Here is a 19,916-nt window from a genome sequence, read left to right as displayed (position 1 = left end):
GTAAAAATAAATAATGAAGGAGAAATATTCTTGTCTGATCCTAAATAATTTATGTTTATTTCATTCATTATTTCGTCATCCTTCAAGTGTTCAAGTGTTTATGAGTTAGTCTGCCAAATACGTTTTAGACCATGGACTTTTTCAACTATATCACCCCCAGTGTAAATATAAAGATACTATATTCCCAAAGGAATATTTTATTTCTTGAAAGGTCTTGGCTGGATACTTGAATTAATTCTTCTGCTGAGGGAAGGGGCTTCAGTTTGAGTTCAAAAGCTTTTTGCTCCATTTTACCTGTTTGATCACGCAACAGGCACCCTTTTTTTTTTAGTAACACTTTGGTGGGCATTGAGAGTTAATATTGAGGAGAAACATAAGGCAATATGGGAGAAGCAACAAAGACATGAATGCATAAGCAAATTTTGTGCCAAATTTTATGGCTATAGTTGCTACAGTAGTTGTATTGCATGTTAAAACAGCTCTATGCCATTCCCAAGTTGTGCAATAACACCAATGAGGTGTTATTTAAGAACTTGAAATGTTTCTGCTGCAGAAGCATCCCTACTCAGTAAGTGTCTGGTACAACACTGACCTAATTATACCATTAGTGGTTACCTGTCTTCAGGTCAGACCTAAGCAAAGAAGCACAAGAAAGCAAGAGTCATTGCCCTTAATACCAAAGACATGGCAAAGTGGCTTTTAGATATTGTAGGTTATTTTTTTGATACAAGAAAATGCCACTATCATAAGAATTCATTGCAATTAGTGTTTCTTGATTGAACTAATATCATTGATTGTTTTGTAATTTAAGTAGAGTTTAAATAATGAAGGGTTTTATTAAGATCACCTTATCACTGACAAGTGACTCCCAAACCACAGATGCAGACCAGAACACTGGATGAATGTTGCGTCATTGTACACTTCATCTTCCTCCCAACAACACTGATAGGGAATTCTCTGTTGTTTCAATTGCATGGAACCTACAGCAAATACGCATAAGTTTTGTGATCCTCCAGTATATTAAAAAAGTTTTATCTTTACACACATAAGATAGAATTGTGTACATTATTTACAGCTGGTAACTTAAACAAAGTGTGAACCTTCCTTGTGAAACATGGAATGCATTACGCTAGCCTTTAATTTGTTACAAGGACTAGCTATCTTAGAGCTTCACTGCAGCCTTTCAGCTCTGGCCCACAAGGAAATACTGGGATAGTTTTAAAGACTGTAACCTCAATCTGACGTGGGCTGTAAGTCATCACATGGGCCAACACAGGTCTATAGAGAAAATATTTGGTGCTGATGAGTTGATGTTCGCAGCACATGTGGACATGTGGGTCACCTCAGACTAGCTCTAGTTTGGTCTGCTAGTGATTGTAACTCTTTAAGTGCACTTCTGGAGTGCAGCTTCAGCTTCTAGTTTTCCTTCAGAGGAATCCAGTCCATGAGCCCTAAGACTGCTCTGTTACATTAACCAAAGCACATCGTAAGAAGGGACAGCTAGAAGGTTTACTTCAAGTGTGCTCATGATCCAAGATGAAATGTTAATGTGAACTCCCCCACAAAGTACCATATGGATGTGAAAAGTCATCATATGCGAATCTTGAGCAGCAGCTCAACTACATCTTGTTCATGCAAAAATCAAGCAGAAAAAAATGAACTCTGACCATTCCTTTTTCCACAGGCAGTTAATTAAAATGATTACTTAATTTTGTACCAATTAATTTTTAGGAAAAAAATTGCAGAATTGTTTCCTTCTAAGTGTATAACTACTTAATAAATACAATTTTTTCTAAGTCTTTTTCACTTTTGAACACTTGGCACACAGTTGATTGACTCCTTAAGACCATTTGGAGTATTTGTCAGCAACTCACTGTGGGAAGAGAAAGGGAAGAGGAAGGAGTCATTAATGCTGGAATATTAGCTACCACCAGAACAGACATAATAACAAACCAGTCATGAACTGGTGGTGTGTGCTCTCAGAACCTGAGTCTGACCTGTCTTACTGTCTGCATCTTCCCACGCTCCAGTGGGGGATATACCTCACCTCGCTTCGATCATCTACACTGCAGACATTTACATCTGAGCTGGTTGTCTAGACTCCTTTTATAGTTCATGGAGAGAAAAAGACACTTCTCAGGCATGATTTACATGTTCTATTTAGATGTCTATGGTAATATCAGATGACTCACTGCTTGGAAAGTAGCTATTTCTTTCCATTTCCATATTTTGCTTTTACCCAGGGAGCCTAGAGGAATGTTTTAAATACAGGAGTTGACATCTTAGATGGCTGAGAATCTATCCTGAAGTCCTGTGTATTTTGCCCAAGAAAACTCACCTCTAAAAAGCCAAAAATATATTTATATGATTCTTACAGAACAGTTTCAGGAGGAATGGCTAATAGGGCATGCTCCCTTGCTTATTTTGATGTTATGGATCTGGGCACATGAAGTGACACCATAATCTACTTAACATCATTCTTATGAGTTTACATATCCACTCAGAGAATAACCTCAGGCCAAATGCTGTTCTGGATATATATCTGCTGCCTGTATGGACCCTGTATGAAAGCCATGGTTTTAGGGGAATTCTCAGAGCCTCGTCAAAAATGCTCTCCCTGCTGCTTGAGGGTGGGTCTTGCAACATTTAAACGTACAATCACATCTAAGCAAAATATTTTTTTACTTCAAGTGAGTCTTCATTCATGATTTTGATGATTTCTAGAACTGCAATTCTATTTCTTCTGCAGCAAGCCATAAAAACAAATGTTTGGCTGTGTAGTGCAATGCCTTGAACTCTAGATGATGGATTAATGGTTTGTTTTCTGGCTGTCTAAGAGGCAGTATTAAAAGCAGAATCAAAGTTTACGTTATATCAAGCCTTGAGGAAGTTTTTTCATCTTGGGAGTACACAGGCATTTTGTGCACTTAGTTTAGAAAACAGTCTCCTGACAAATTCTGCTGTCCACAAAAACGATAGAAATTCCAGACTTAAAGATTAGCTATTTCCACGCTAACTGAGAGGATTTTGCCAACAGGCTAGAAGGTGGCTGAAACAAGGCAGAGCCTTATCAGCTTCACTCGCTGTTTGGCAAATGACATTGTATGCAAATAACTTATTTGGAAGGGTGAATAATTTTTTTCCCCCCATGTAAAACAGCTGTATCCGTCTGCTGTCTTTTAAGAGGAAAGGTTATGGCTCACATGTTGAAAAGGTAATGTGGCTTTACTTTCTGATTTATAAACCTTTTTCTGTACATCACCTCAAAGATGTCAGCATTTCAAAGGCTGGTGAAGTAATCACTATATATAGCTTTTTATCAGTTTTTGTGAAGTGGCTTAGAGTGAAAGGCACTCTTAAACATGATTTCATTTTTCCTTTAGTGAAGGACAAAATGAAAGACTAAGGTTTTAGAAGCTGCAGAACTTAGTACCTATATAGATACTTTATAGATAGAAACCCATACAGTCATTATACTAGAGGACATGCTGGTGGAGACTGTCCCCATTATAAAGGTATAAGAATGGATAACTCCCTTTGGGGGTGTTGTAATTTCTAGTTAATTAGGATTGAGTCTCTCTTCTCTTTAGCAAATATTATTTTTCTTCACAACAGTCTCTGCTGACTTCAATGTTCTGACTTGCGTGGGAGAGGATTTTGCAGACTTATCATCCACTTGTATTTTGGAAACTGTATTTGATTCATGAATATACTATATCCTTCACTTAAATGTAGTATGTGTCCACCATTTTTAACTTCCAGATGTGTCTCCTTAACATTTCAATCATATTGAGAGGCACATTCTAACACTGTGCATTAAGAAAATCTGTCAAGTTTTATGACAGTGTTCAGGACATATATGTCACCGTCATCCTCTAGCTCTGTGCAGAGAAAGGAGATGTAAGAGACTATGACACAAGACTGACCAGTATACAAGTGAGGGCCTGCCCTACTTCCGTGTTTTTGGCAGCCTATGGTCAAGGCCAGCTCTGACACAACATGATGGTGTGACCTTGAGTGAGGCTCCTGGGAAGACAGCTTCATGAGAAAGCTGTAAGAAATCTCATTTGGCTTCCCAGCATCACTCAGGAGCTTTTTTAAGCTCTGATATTCCTTTGCCCTTCCCTGAGCTGTTGCAGCCATGCCTGTGCCTTGCCATGTACCCCTCTAATGAAGACAATGATCCTCCAGCTTGATTTCTCTGCTTGACCTCAGACTTGTCTCACCACTCTGAGTTGTCTAGCAATCTCTGGGATGTGCTGACTGTGGTTGCTGTCACCAGACCTGCTCAGCTCTACAGTTTGGCTGCTGGGGAATTGTGTGTCCTTTGGAGGGTGCTGCCTCTGTCTGCTGTTTAAAAAGTTTCAAAAACCCATTTACAGAACAGTGTTCTTGTGCTGCTCCTTCCAGCAGAGGAATGATTTCCAACTGCTAAAATCTTCTAACATGTTGGAGTTTGTTAGACAGATTTGGAAATTAGATACCAAAAATATCCTGATTCTGAAAATATCTTCCCTGGAAACCATGCTACCTTTCCTACATGGTGGCTATCTTTGTTTAATAGTTTAAGCTTTGACATCTCCTGTTCACTGCTGAAAAGTTTATTTGAAATAAGCCACAGTCGGGGCCTTCTAAAGGTATGTTCTATTTTACAGATGGTTGCACACTTTCTCTGGCCTCCAGATAATGCTTTCTGTCATAGTTACTGCTGTGAAATGCCTTTTCTCCACCTTTTCTTTTTTCACCATGCAATAAATTTTAAAAAGAAATATTAGCCTTAGAGAAGTGCACATAAAGCACTCAAGTTTCAAGTTCTTTTTTTTTTAGTGATTTTGTTTCTTGTAAAATTTAAACACTCATGTTCTGAAACATTTTGTAACTCAGAACCCAGTATTCACTATCACTTTCATGGAAGTCACTTACTTTGTGGCTCTCTATTCCGTAATGGCTATTAATCAGCAGGCCTTTGCCTAACAATGATTATTCAAGAGGTTTTATTGCCTTGGTAGGTTTAATTCTCATGTTTGAATAACTTGGAAAGTCACATTTCTCACCTGAATAGCAATGAAAAGCCCATCCAGAAGTCTGAGTGTCTAACTTCACACTGTTTCAAAGTTAAAAAAATCAGCCCCATTTGAATGTCATTAAAAACTGTACTGGTGAGTGCAGTTATGGAATAGAGCCATTGGAACATGAGTTGCTCTGCCAAAATCACTGCTTGAATGCACAGAGGTTCAATGTCTTCTGTATAGGAGAAATAGAGGCACAGAGATGGACTGATTCACTTGGTTTTGCTTGGCTTTAAAGAGATGTTTCCAGCAAGCATTTATTCTAGGCAGTAATTAGAACTGCAGCCTCTCAGGCTATGACTCTCTGGTCCTGACATTTTAGTATGACCATGCCAGTCTTCTAATGTGTAAGATGCTGCCTGTGCGAGCCAGGAGTTCTCACTTGAAAAAAAGGTAATTTAAGAGCTCTTTTATGACAGCTTGGTCTCCAGAACTGGATTTCTTGTCTTCCAAGTTAGTTGTGCCAGTAGTAATTGTCACCAGTTCTGACATTAGTCTTCTCTGCAAACTGACATTAGCTACTGTTTGGTTTGAATAAGAATGAATCCTGCTCAAAGAATCATGGATGTGTTTTGCCTCTCTTTTTTTGTAATCTATCCTTACCAAATGGCTATTTTCATGTAAAGCTGCTCATTCTGCCCCCTCCCTCCCAATAATTTTCTCTGTTTCCATGTAGTTAAAACACAGCAAACTTCAGTTATGCATTTATTAATCATATTCCCACCAAAAAGTCATCGTGGTACTCATTGTAAACCTATGTAATAAGATATAGTATCAATGCCCTCAAAACTGTGCTATAGAAAAGGTGTGGCTAGAAGACATAGGGCAAGGCATCAGATTACATTCAGGTTGGTGGCCAAACTAGAAGCACATTGGAGGTTTCCATATCCTAATCTTTTGACCTCAGCCTGGTTCTCCAGTTGCAAGATTTACACAAGAGTTCAAGCATCAGCTGTGCCCTCAGGACATCACTTGGTTTTGCTTTGCTGAACTTTCTGTTAAGCTGCTGAAGAGGCAGAGTATAAATGAAGTTGGAAATTGGTCTATCCAACACGGATGATAACTCATGCATGGATTATTTTCCCGATGTGAGTAAAGGTGGATATCCACTTTAAAATGGAATTTTGCTCATGATTGAACATCGGGATTCAATCTATATGAATATATTCCTGATTTCTATGATAGATCACTGAAATCACAGCTCCTTAGTTTTCTCTTATGGAAGATTTTGAGATAAAAAAAATGCAAACATGAGTTAATATATCCTGTCTAAGACCTGGCTCATTTCCCAGTGCCATTTTGCAATTGTACAAGACCTTTTCCATGACAGAAGTTACAGGCTTAAAAGACTCATCCATCTGAGTCTTGTGGTTTGCCTGGGGCAGACCTTTAACATTAATCCATGTAGTACCGTATAACAGAGACGATCATGGAAGCACTGGTTGGATATAGTTGAGCACACTTGGAATTCTTCCTCCTTCCAACAATGGTGTTTTAAGTAAGCAAGACAGTCACGGCAAAGCAAAGAAAAATGTTGTTTGTTATTAAGGAAAGTAGTTCAGAGTAGCGTGAAATGGGAAGATGGAAAAGATCCGGTTGATGTCAGGAGCCTGGCGAACCGGCCATCCTGCTCACACCGTGGGGTTTGGAGCCCTCTCCAACTCCCGGGGCCGGGGGGCTGAGCCGTGACGAGCCCCGCCAAGCCGTGCGGGGGCCGGGCACCGCGGGTGCAGTTGCGGGCGGCGCCCTCGAGGTGGAACCTTCTCACCGAGGCTGCGGCAGCGCTGCCAGGCGGGCGAAGCGGCTCCGACGGGACTGCGCTGTCGGCTCTGCGGGGCCGGCCCGGGCGCTCCCACCCGGCGGCGCGGGGCATCCCTGTGCGATAGTCGTGTGGTGGGGAGCGCCTTTGAGGAGAGAAACAAACTTTCAGACTCTTCCGGCGAACTACTCCCGACTGTGTCCCTTACCCTTCGGGGGCCTGGCTTCTCGCTGCCGAAACCTCCCGGGTGCCTGGGGGGATAAATGGGAACTCCGCCACCCGGCATCTGAGCTGGAAGCCGAAACCGGGGATGGGACAAAGAGCGTCGGGAATTTTACCCTATGTCATCGATCCTATGGCGGGGGACACGGCTCCGCCAGTCGCGGGAGGAGGGATGGGGATGGAGGCCCTCGGGGAGATTGCATTAAACAGCCCCAGCTCGGGCCGGTGACCCCCTCCTTGTCTCCCTCTTTGCTTCCGCTCGCCCACTGCTACCGCCTCAGCCTTTACTGGCTCCCTTTGCCCAGGAATCCCACGGCACACATATGCACGGCCCCGTGTCCCGAGCGGAGCGGGTGTGCCGGCGGAGGGCGGTGCCGGCCGCGGGCGGGCGGGCCCGGAGCCGCAGCCCGTGGCCAGCTGGGGATTCACGTGGAACCATGCTGTGCCGGGCTGTGCCGTGCCGGGGAGCGCCGCCGCCTTCAGCACCAAGTCTGGCGCCGCGCCCGCCCCGCTGTGCCGAGCCGAGCCGTGCCCTGCCGCGCTCCGCCAAGCTGAGCCGTGCCGTGCCCGTCCCGCCGGAGCGGCGGTAAGCGCAGGGGGTGCCGAGCCGTGTGGCTCCTGGCGGGGACCGCTCCACCGGCGCACACGGGCGGTCTGGGGGTATTTTCTCACTTGGCTGTGAGCGGCACGGCCGGGCCGGTGCGTGTGTCCTCCGCTGCGATTGAGCGGCGAGGCGGCGCAGGGCTGGTATCGTCACGGGGGCTGAGCCTCTGGTCCCAAAAAGTTGGCTTTTTTTTTTTTTTTTTTTTTTTTTTTTTAGGCGAGGGGAGGAGAAGTGAGGAAGGAGTCAGTGGAGTAGGTTCGGCTTGGCTGGTCGCAAGTGTTAGACAGCACGACTGAAACCGCTCTCCTGAATACCTGTCTCAGGCTGAGCTTTCGCATATTAAGCTGACGCTGCTGGGGGAAGCTGTCTGAGACGAGGATTGTACAGAAATTACCTCATGCTATTCCCGATCGGCGCCGAGTATAATTCCAGTGACCTCCACAGTAATACGGATATGCAACTCTTTTTGATCAAGGTATTTATGTATCTGTGTGTGTCGCCTTTAGTTTTTACTTTAAGGAGCGAAGAGCACTCAATGCGAGTTTTGCCTCAGTTAAGGTTTTTGGGCTGGGAATCCTGGGCAATCCTCTCCGCCTGCTTTGTGGCTCAGGGGTCTTTTATATTTTTACTTTAAATATTTATCATTTTTATTGTCGATATCCTCCCCCAATCAGCTCTAACGAAAGAGATCCCGGACACGGTGCCGTCACAGCAGCAAGCAAAAAGGGAGACTCTCGGAGCTCCCGAGCAGTGAGATCTCCCCCTGGCCACCTTAGCCGGGTCGTCTCCCACCCCCCGGGAGGAGGGGGGCACAGGGGTTCCCCCGCGCTCTCCGCCGCCCTGTTCACGTTTCGCTGGCCGGGAGGGAAAAGGGGGCTCCCGCCACTTCGGGAAGACGGGCCAGCCTGTCTGCCGCCGTCAAGTTCTCCGGGGCCGGGGTCGGGCGAGTTGCCGCCCGCCCGCCCATACCTTGTCGGGTGGGCTCCGCTCCCTTGGCTCCGCAGGGAAGACCCCCGTGTCCCTGGAGAGGGAAGGGACAGGAGGATCCACACTGGACTCCGGGGGCTTCCCCGGAGGAAGAGGGCGAAACGCTGTGCCGGCACGAGGAAAGGGGTTAGCTGTCCTCGTCGTGAAGCAGCATCCCCAATGCTGGCATGCAGGAATTCGAAGTGTTGGAAGATAAATGTACGACACCGTTAAAAAAACAAACCACATCAACCAACCAACCGACCAAAAAAACCTACAACACAACTCAAGTAATAAAAATCGATCAGTGACCAAAAGTGCATGGAAATCCAGCATTGGCATTTTGGAGTTTGCAAGCTTCTGCCCTCTGGGACCAGGGATTCATTAAAAAAGACTTAGGTTTTCATCGAGGGGGGAGCAGAAGCGCATTAAAACTGACCAGTTGATGCAAGGAGAGGAAGGAATCACCGGCGGCTGGAAATAAAGGGCGACGCTTGTTTTTGCATCGCCGCTGACGGAGGTGCATTGCTCCCGGCAGGAGAACAGGGTTCGGAGGGGACCGCTGAAGCCTCGGCTCCAGCCCGGAGATCTGCATGCGCCCGCCGCCCCCCGTCCACGGGCCGCCTCGGCTGCACGGCCGCGGCGGGAGGCGACTCAGACCCGTCCTACGGCCGCAGGCTGGAAGGAGCGAGGCCGCGGGGAGAGCCGCGACGAGGCTGTGCCGGAATCCCTTAACAGCAGACTCCAGCTGGGGTACGGATGAGCCGGGGAAGAGAAAAAAAAATGATAATAAATCGCTCGGCTAAGTAAAGTGGAGAACAATAGGGGGCTCCCTTCAAGAGAGAAGCACCGCGATGATGGGCGATGGTCGCGGAGTTGCGCGGGGAGAGCCGGCTCGCCCAGCCCGGGGGCGCTCCCCGGGCCCCTCCACCAGGCGGGGCCGGCCGGGCTGCGGTAGCCCTTCCTTGGTCCAGGAAAGGTACCGAGCGCGCTAGGATCCGGGAAAGCACGGAGAAGCAGCGCGGAAAGCCGGTGCGTGGTCGGCTGTTCGCTCCCGGCGGCGTGCGCCGGCGGCGGGCGGAGAGGGATGGAGGGGCAGAGAGCGGAGTGAGGGGTGCGCGGGGTGCGGTGCCGGGCGCTCTGCAGGGTGCGGTGCCGAGTGCCTTGCGGGATGCGCGGGGTGCGGTGGCCGGAGTGCTGTGCGGGGTACGCGGGGTGCGCGGGTTGCTGTGCAGGGTGAGGTGCGGAATGCCGTATGGAATGCGTGGGGTGCTGTGCGGAGTGCTGTGCAGGGTGCGGTGGTCGGACTGCTGTGCGAGATGCGCGGGGTGCGGTGCGTGGCGTGCGGTACTCGGGGTGCGGTTCGCAGGGCGCGGTGCGGAGTGCTGTGCGGGATACGCCCGATGCGCGAGATGCGGAGAGCGGGAGGCGGTGCGTTGCTCGCCGCGACCTGGGCGCCCGGGGGACCCGGCCGCTCGCCGGGGCCGCCGCCGGGGTCATGCGCGGACACAGTGGGGGACTTTCCCGCAGGGTGCCCCGGGACGATTTCGGCGGGCGGCTGCGTTTCTGAGGGCAGAGCCCTTAACGCGGAGTACTGGACTATGCCAGCAGCGCCTGCTTTGAATCCAGCTGTGCCGGCTGGGGAGCGGGAGTCTAGTGCGAAGAGGGTCAAATGAAAGCAAAAACAACAGACAAAGCTCTCGTAGGGTGCCTGGGAAAATCTCCTCGATCATCACATGCCAGTCCGGAGGTGAAACCAACTCTAAAGGTGCTAATATTGATGGGGTTCATTCAGCTCTGAGTCCAACCAAAGGCAGAGGAAAATATGCGATGCTGCTTCTTTTTTATGAATTGTAAGCTCCTGTTAGTTTCACCCCGGCAGAAGGACCTGTGCTGGATTTTCGCTGGGTAGCTTGTTCGGTAAATGGATATTTGCAGGGTATGCAAAGGCGGGTGCTCTAGGGTATTTGAAAAGAGGCTGATCAGACTGAGGGGAGACATCAGACTGCACAGGGAAGAAATAGTTCCTGTAAACGAGATGCTGAGAGCGATTTGCCTTGAGTCCTGATTATTGTGTAAAGGTTACCTCCGTGGCAGGGGCACAGCAAACCACTACAGAAAAGCTGAGGTAGATAAGACTACTTACATCAGTGAAGAATTCTCTTGTAAGTTAGGAGTTGTGATGCCAAGGCCAAAGGCTTTCCAAATTCCCTTTTGCTGTCAGCAAAACCCATTAATCTTCTATATGTGTCAGGTTACTGTATGCAGGTGGCAACTCTTTACCTGGTCTGTGTGGAAATTTAGCTATTTGTTCATTGCTGAATGTTGTATGGGAGAAAGAAGCAACTATTATGAACATAAGCAAGATAATTCTTTTGTAGTTCAGAAGTAACACACCAGTAGTAAAACATCAAAATACTCACTTTTGTTCTTTATTTTTCCCTCCTCAGAACTTAAGAATGAAAGTTACCGTTATTTTGTTTTCATTCACTAAAACCAGATCAGTTTTGCATTGACTGGACAATCTGATATTTTGTGAATGGGTTTTCACCCTAGGGCTCCTCCTATCCTAGTTCACAGAATTTTTATTTTATTTTATTTTATTTTATTTTATTTTAGTGCAGTTCCAATGTCTTCAAATGTAATGACAAATTAGTTTTTTTGGCCTTAAACAAAATTTTAAATATTTTTTCTCCAGTATTTTTGTCTTTCACTAAATAGCTTATTTTGTCCCTCAGTGAGGGGTTCAGATGTGTCTGTCTGGCAACATCAATCGTAAAATATTCATCCTCCCTATCCTGCAGAGAGTACTCCTTGCTCCTGCGGTTGTCTTTAATTGTGAGATTTTTTTTAAAACGTATTTCCTGATGAACATATTGAATCTTTCTATATATTTTCAGCCAAGACTTCAGAGCCAGCTGAAGATGGCTCTTACAGGAACCTTGTTAACAAAATAGAGACATTTTCTGTATTTATTTAAGTATTTGTCTGTCACTCTCAGCTCATTATTTAGACCTTTTCATTAACATGAAGAGATTCCATAATGAACCTGTCTCTCAGTTGCAATGAGTCTGTGGTTGGAGTAGTGACTGGCCTGGGCATATTCTGATGCACTGACTTTGGCAATGTGGTACCAGAATACCCAACCCTGAGTACCAAATATCTGATAAAGCTGAATGATTTTATGAAGGAAGTAATTTCAGAACTAGACACTACATGCAGAAGTTTCCATATCCCCTGTCTTGCAGTACTCCGCCTCCTTAGGTTTAAAAATACATACATATTCTAGCAGAACAAGTGGAGGTTTGTGCTGAAATTGCTTTAAAAATAGCAATATGTTCTGATAATGCCAGATATTTTTAATGAATTAAACCCAAGAGAAGCATATTACAAGATGACTGGGAAAGAGGCTTTGTGGTGCACTTACTCTTGGACTGTGCTTGGAAATGTATGAATTTCTTCTCTGAAGTCATGTTTCTGGTGAACACCAACTACTACAGTGGGAAACCTGCTAAATCAAGAATATATTTGCATTAATTTTAACTGTTATGGTCAATTGGAAAAGGACAACATTTCACATCAAATGAAATCTCTGCACATGAGAAAAGTTCATTCAGGCTTTATAGCCCAGAGGCCCATACTTTTTCACTAAAATTCATTGATAAAAATGGAATTAATTTAGATCATATGCTTTCTGCTTAGCTACACAGGCTTACAATGTTCTATACAAGTAATATTAATCAATATATAAAAAGCAGTGTGGCATTAATAAATTAGGCAGTATAACAGAAGCTTTTATTTCTTAGGTAACATAAAAAAAGACTAAAAGGTCTTAAATTTTTAAAAAGAACACTTTAACATTTTATTTCTGTTTTATAGACAAGCTGTGGACACTTGCAGCAAAGAAACATTTTTTCAGGAAACCATGGAAGCTGAGGCAGAGCTTATGTAGACTATAATGTTGAAAAGTGCTAATTATCAATTCATTTGATTTTCAGCCAGTTCTAGATAAAATATTAGACCCAGGATCTTGGGCTCACTGTAGCTTTTCCATTGTTGTTAGAATGTGGGTTGCAATAGTTGAATTCATCACTATTTGTTTTCACAAAGGCTGACACTTGCTTTAATTTCTGGTCATTCTTTGGCTGTAAGGAATTGACTTGTGGCTGAGAAAGAGAAAAAACCGTGCTTCTTTCCTTCATGAATATTTTTCAGTGGTGTTTTCTCGTTCTCCATACAGTGTTAAATAAGAGTAGTCTTATCTTTTATTCCCTCAGTGAATTGCTCCTTGTCTGCTTTGTACATACATGGATGGACTAATGAGTTGGTTGTTCATTGTGGAATTGTAAAGAAAATTACCTCCATACGTATTTTAGGTGTAGATACAACTTCTACTCTTTACCATTTTGAACCCTTAATTGGATTTTTCTACTAAGGCAATCAAAACAACAGATAATTGTGGCTAAGTAATAGTTTGGTCTTTTCTCTATAATGTGGGGCATATAAGAAACATCCTGTGGGCCTGGATCAAACCACATGGTAGTGTGACTCAAGTTGTTCCATTTGTGACTGAGTCTGTTTGGCTCATGGAGCTGAAGCCTAGGCGGCTTTGTAACCTGTGTTCCCAAAAGGAGCCAAAGGAGAATGATGGGATTATCACACAAAACAGCACAGACTTTGTTTCATTTAGATTGAACCTTGAGCCAAATTCAAGCAAAACTAAATGTTAAGAGGCACTGAAAGTCCTGTGTGCTGCTCTCAATTGATTTTATTCCCGCATATTAAAGATGTTTCATTTTCAAGTCATTCTGTTACCAAATCACAGTGATATATCTTCACATTTAAAAGAAGACTTTCCATTGTGAAACTTTTTCTCAGGTCTTCAAATAGCTGCTATTTAAAAACTCTACTTCAACATTTGTGAGCTTAGTATTATCATTTGGAGAGAAACATGTAGCAAAATAAATGTAAAAACAGGATTACAAATTTAAACATTATCAATGTGCATTTTTAGTTTTGTTGCCACATGATATATAAAAAATTTGTGGAAGATAATTCAAAATGTTTTTGAGAAACAATATATACCTGTCTTCTGATTTTGTCCGTAGTTGTCTTCTAGTGTGATCATATTTTTGGTAGGAACCAGTCAGATCACTAAGGACAAAGTGCGTATCTGCAGTTGAGCCTGATGCCCAGATTTTCTGCACAGGCAGTGAGGAGGCACTTGGCCAGTGCGATCAATTTCATAATAAGTAAAACTTTTGTAAAGGAAAGGATCAGGTGAATTGTACCCTAGGATGTCCACTGCTTTCCATAGCCTATAATAGATGTCTTGAGAGACTGCCTCAGACACAGTTGCCCACAGGTGCCTACCTAGTATCAAGTAAAATTAATTCTTTCTTCTCCTGAGAGCTTTAAAAATTTATTCAGACATGTGTAATCTTGTTAAATATTGAAATAAATAAATGCCTTCATTTGAGAATTAAAGTGTGGGCAATTTGGAGATATTTATAACAGTCAGTCAGGTGTTTAGATATGTAGGCTGAAATCCTGATCTTGTTAAAATCAGTGGAACTTCTCCAAATGTCAGTGCAGGCACAACATTGTTCCTATTTAATGTGGTCCAAATGCAAGCAGAGACCTTGTTAATGTTGGACCTCAGCTAAAGTAAAATGTCAGAAAGGGAGTACTAGATGTTCAGCTGGTTTCCTAACGTAATATGTTGTGCTCCTTTTGCTTAAGAAATCAGCTACCTTTTCATGAAAATAATTGAGTGTTTGAGATTATCTTGAAGGAGATTTAGATATATAGTTAGCCCCCTGCAAGTGAATTCCACTGGAGAAATAATCAGTTTAACATCCAAATGATTTGAATGTGCTTGTGCAGTGCCTGAAGAGTGTACTTAAATTCAGGAGCCCTGATTACTCCATTGTCATAAACGGGACGTCTCCAGGAGGAGAAGTAGTTACTACATTTTTGTAGGCTGGAATAGAATGATACAGCAAAACAGAAAATACAACGTGTTATGAAGCAAGTCTGTTTCTGGATGTCATGCAACATGAAGGTAAATACGAACTACTGTTCAGAATCTGAACACCAAGCTAAGTTTAGTTCCTCTGATTCGGCTGTTGCTCTGCTGGCATCATCAATTTCCTGGCTTGTAGTACCGTGCAGCCAGGTGTTCAAATTCACTGAAGGCCAAGAATTGCTCACTTAAAGAATATGGAAAGTGAAACCTAGGCAATGTAACTTCTATTCAAAAGTAAATACACTGTGTGACAGGTATAAAACTGCTGAACTAAATGGTATTTCTCACTGTTTGTTTTTTTTTTTTTTTCCAGAAGTACCTCAGCTATAGGGCAAAATACAAGGACATAAGCTACTGACTTCCGTTTAGCATCAGGACCAGACATACTACCCTACTCTTCACCGTCAATTAAGAGCAACTGAAAACCACATCTCAGAAAAGCTGGTCAACCTGTTACATCAGTGGACATCTTTTGTAAATCACATTTTATGTACTTCTGCTGAGATCCTTTTTCTACCTACCTACCGCATGGTTCTATATTACTTATTGGGCACTGATGGTAGCCTCCAGAAAGTGCAGTTTCAAATGGTCAGCCTCATTCTTTAGCAAGAAGAAAATCTGGATACTGGATAGCAACAACGTCTTCAGAGAAAATGTTATACGAAGGGAAACGATTGGTTTCCTGCCATTGTTTCTTCCTGTTAACAGCCAAATTCTACTGGATACTCACTCTGATGCAAAGAACTCATGGCCAGGAATATGCCCACTCCATCCGACTGGATGGGGACATCATCTTGGGAGGACTGTTCCCTGTTCATGCAAAAGGGGATAGAGGGGTGCCTTGTGGGGAGCTCAAGAAGGAGAAGGGCATCCACAGACTAGAGGCAATGCTGTATGCAGTTGATCAGATTAATAAAGACCCTGATCTTCTTGCCAATATCACCTTAGGTGTCCGGATCCTTGATACATGTTCCAGGGACACTTATGCATTGGAGCAGTCCTTAACATTTGTGCAAGCATTGATAGAAAAAGATGGTTCAGATGTGAAGTGTGCAAATGGTGACCCACCTATTTTCACTAAGCCAGACAAGATATCAGGTGTGATAGGTGCTGCAGCAAGTTCTGTGTCCATTATGGTCGCAAATATTTTAAGACTTTTTAAGGTAAGGAACCTTTTCTATCTTTCTTTTTAATTTCAAGAACAATGAAGTAAGTGAGCTGGTTGTGTTGTGTTACCTCCATAAAAGAAAGAACTCTACCACATTCAGAAATCTGAAACGGCTGGTTTGCCCTTTCAAAGCAAAGAGAGGAAAAATACTCCAAAGCAATGTTTGCAGACCCTATTTTAAGGTCCCAAGTGTTTCTTTGGAGTTCTGGGCAACCAAAGCTCATTTTAACTCTTTAGGGATTTGTATCCTTATTTTTTTACCACTCACATTTGCTCCATATTGAGCATTTATGCTCATCAAGACTATGTTGGGATTGATTCCCAAATTTTGGGGAGAATGAAATATAAGATTTTAACACAAATACATTTGTAGGAGGACCAGATAATTTCCTTACCTAGAAAGATATGCCAGTAGTAATCTGGTACTATTGATGTGCAATGTCTAGCCAAATGAAGTGTACTGTAATACCTTTGATTTCCTTGAGATCGTAACCTCCTCCATATTTTTTACAAGGTGATATTTTTTTTCCCAGACTTTATTATCACTTTGTAAGTGATAATTTTTAGGCAACAGTTCTGACATTTCCTTCCATGTACTTTATTAAGCTCAGACATTCTAAACAATGGAAAAGTAAACCTGCCACTTTTAAATTTGCTGAGTTAGATAGGAAGATGAGCACATTCTAATCAATCAACTTGGATGGAAGAAATCAGGCAACAGATATTTAATTTTTAATCCTATGCAATGGCAAACAGACGATGGTAAGTTGAGCACTTTTTTCTGTATACAGAATGACTGTAACTTTTGTCTGAATCTATTACTGTCCTACCACCTACTGTTCCTTCCATCCATTCAGAAACCCTTCCTTATTTCATACAACTTTACAACCAACAAACACTACCTAAAGACTATTTCTTTGACTTTGGTGCAGAAGATTCTGGTAATGTTAAATATTGCTGTTATATATTTTGAAAAGTGTTGCATTTGTTTTCTAATTGTTGTAACTGAGAGATTGATTAGTAGTAAAGAAAGATTGGCTTCTTTTTTTAATGTTTCTCACATCAGCAAAGAGTATTTCAGTCATTTGAACGGAGATTTTTGTTCTTCCCTCTGGCTCTCCCACAAAGGGTATAATGATGGATTTACAGTTCAGTGGAGGAGCAAAATGTCTGCTGGATTGTGGTCAGGTGTTCATTTCATTCTCAAAACTGATCCGCAGCTGCAATTACTGCACAGGTCTGAGAGTAGTGGACTTGTTCCAGCCATATGTTTTGCATGTGAGAATCAGGTACATAAAATTGAGCTAAGATTTAAAAAATATTCTACATGGAGAACACCTCTGGAGTTATACCTGGTGGGAAGACCTGTCTTTCCTGGGAGCAATCATACATGTTGTGGGAGGTGATTATTTTTATTTCACATCTTTTTTTTTAAGTTGTGCTACCCTATTAAATAATGCGTAGTTCTGAAGTAATGATAGATGGAATGGTCAGTTTAAGAGCCATTATAATGCAGGGCCACATAGACTATGGCTTACACCCAGTTTTGAGTTGAATACGATTCTGTAGACTGATTTAAGAAACTAAGCCTTGTAAGACATGCATTAACTGTGAAATAATAGCAGCAAGAAGGAAGAGGCCTATGAATTGTCCAAGATAGCGGCAATTTGTCTTCTGAAACCTTGACAGCTACCTTCTGATTTACGTTATGCAATAAAATTGCAAATAACGTTCTACTGCAGTCTTAATCAATAGAAAGCCATGTGATATCCCCTCTGGGGAAAGATCTTATTTACCCATTTAATTGATGTAACACAGCTGCTGGCAAAAGGAGGAGACATCTCTTTTAGTTTTAATTATAGATCCTGCACAAATATTCTTAATAATGTAAAAATATGACAAATTATACCCTTTAATGTCTGATGGTGGACCAGCATCTGAAATCTGTTTTTACACCTTCCTCTCAGAAGTGGATCTCTTCATGTGTAAAGGCTTCTGGATAAGGCCCTTGGTTAGCAGCGCTATAGAAGCCATTCACAATGGTTATCATCAAGAGGATTAGGAAATTAAGGGTCATTTGCCAGAAATACAGATGGATAATCTGGTTTGGGTTGTACTCAGACCAAAGACATAGGCTGAAATTCTCAGCTGGTGCATCTGCGCAGCTCTGTATCTGCGGACCTGGACCTTGGCCCATGCTCACAAAGGCTCCAGACATTACTTACCCCAGCTGAGTGGCCAGCCATACCAAGATATGTCAAGGCTGGTCACTCCGCTGGGGCAAGTGCCTGTACTTTCATAAAGTCAGTGATCACCATCATGCCAATGCCTGTTTCCATTATATCCAGAATGAGTGTAATTCATCCATATTTCTGTCTAACAGTTCTATTTAGCAAGTTGAACCTGTAATTTGAAGCTCAGTAGTGCTTTAATATCTGCTCTGAAGTTCCTGAATGTCAGGACTACATATTTTTTGAGAACGTTATTATCCAGTGAAATTTTAATCTGATGAAATTGTGAAAAGTATATTATATCATTCAATGTGAATACACAAAAATATACTGAGAAATACTATGCTCAGCAGCTTGAATTTTTATGCTGCTATTTTTCTTTTTCTTGCCATTTTTTTCTTTCTTTTATTGATTTTACAACAGAAAACATACAGGTCAATAGTCCTATCTGATGATCTGGTGGATAGCATAAACTGATTGATAGTCATGGTATTCTTTTATCTAAGTGTTTTCATGAGAAGAGGGGAGGGAGGCCACCACAGAAAACAACCTTGATCTATAGGCTTTTTTCCCGATCAAATGGCTTGCCTTGAATTCTTCTCTCTCTTTTCTCCTTTTGTGAATTTTGAGGTACACTGCTGCTTAGCAGGTGATTTTCTGTAGGTCTTACCGCTACTAGATCCAAAACATTAAGGTCCAAATTTGGACAGACTAAATTTCACTTCTTGGTGGTTTTAGACCTTTCAGAGGCACTTTACACACAGAAAACACTGGATTATGGGATTAATTGCTTGGAAGTGGACCTGTTATGCCTTGATTATCGAAAGTTGGTTGATTTTCATCTTGTATGACTCTGGTACTTGGTAAAAAAAGATTGTGTGAAACAGTTGCTTATTAAACTTTCAGAACTTGGAACTGGTCTTGCTGCAAATATAGTGGAAGAAAGGCAAGCAGAAGACTATGCTAGGTAGTAACACAGCCACTGCCCACTTAACCAGTTCATCATGGATCTCAGGACAGATTGTGCCCACTTGAAGTTGCTGCCTCTTAATTTTAAGTTCTTTTTATCAGTGAACATCAGGAGTGGGCTGCTTCACATGGCAAATAGAGACAAGGGACCGGAGGCTGACAGAACCTATTCAGGAGCTGGCTGTCTCTGGGTAGCTTTCACGGTCACAGAGACAACCTTTCTACTAACTCAATCTGTCAAAATATTACTCTTATATTCTTCCTTATATTTATTTTACTGAAATTCTGGTTTTCTGTAGGGTGCTCAGGCATGACTAGGTGGTATTTTTTGTCTTAGAAGTGTGACGCTAATAAGCATCTGGGCTGTTTCCCATCCCCAAAACTTGAGATGGAGGAAACAAGAAACTATTTAACCTAGCTCAATTCATGTATTATGTTCCCTGTATTCAAAGCTTCTACTTGTTTGATGTCTGAATAACTCATGTCAATGTTTAAAATCAGCTGGAAAAAGAGAGACATTTATTTATGCTGGTGTCCTCACATCTAAAAACCTTATACTATTTCTGAACTCCTTGGTACACTCCATCTTTCACCTTCACACATCTTCTAGCCAGTGTCACACTAGGAGCAGCCTAGAGATGTTGGTTTGCATGCAAATTGAGAGGGGTGGACAGTATGCTTGGTGAATTGATATCTTGAGCTTTTATGTATATATTTATGTGCATGTGTACAAAGCTAAAATATTCATCAACAGTTTTATTCTTTTCCTTGCTTTGCTTTGCCTTGCCTCGCCTTCTGTTTTCTCCTCTTTTCCCAAGGCTAAATGACTTATTTCCTCTTTTTGGTCAAATTCCCTTCTTGCTGCACTGCTATAACCCACTTTAATAGCTGCTGTCTGAT

The 19,916-nt window shown here is 42.8% G+C and overlaps 1 protein-coding gene across 5 annotated transcripts in view; it reads left to right on the top strand.

Annotated features, from left to right (window-relative positions):
• The first annotated feature begins 7,570 nt into the window (after positions 1 to 7,570).
• The window catches only part of GRM8 (glutamate metabotropic receptor 8), a 325,188-nt gene continuing 312,842 nt past the window's right edge, over positions 7,571 to 19,916 (top strand). For 2 of the 5 annotated variants that reach the window (XM_027679190.1, XM_027679195.1), the window contains exons 1-3: positions 7,571 to 7,636; positions 7,871 to 8,129; positions 14,962 to 15,811. In XM_027679190.1, coding sequence (XP_027534991.1) covers positions 15,302 to 15,811 — 510 coding nt within the window. In that variant the 5' untranslated portion in view covers positions 7,571 to 7,636; positions 7,871 to 8,129; positions 14,962 to 15,301. Of the gene's footprint in view, positions 7,637 to 7,870; positions 8,130 to 9,287; positions 9,374 to 9,527; positions 9,653 to 9,957; positions 9,977 to 14,961; positions 15,812 to 19,916 lie in introns of those variants that run through there. The other 3 variants (XM_027679193.1, XM_027679191.1, XM_027679194.1) reach the window with 3 other exon arrangements.

This window comes from Neopelma chrysocephalum, unplaced genomic scaffold (assembly GCF_003984885.1).
Source record: "Neopelma chrysocephalum unplaced genomic scaffold, ASM398488v2 Primary Assembly neopelma1_45, whole genome shotgun sequence".
Classification (NCBI taxonomy): domain Eukaryota; kingdom Metazoa; phylum Chordata; class Aves; order Passeriformes; family Pipridae; genus Neopelma; species Neopelma chrysocephalum.
This window is presented reverse-complemented; position numbering and strand designations above follow the sequence as displayed.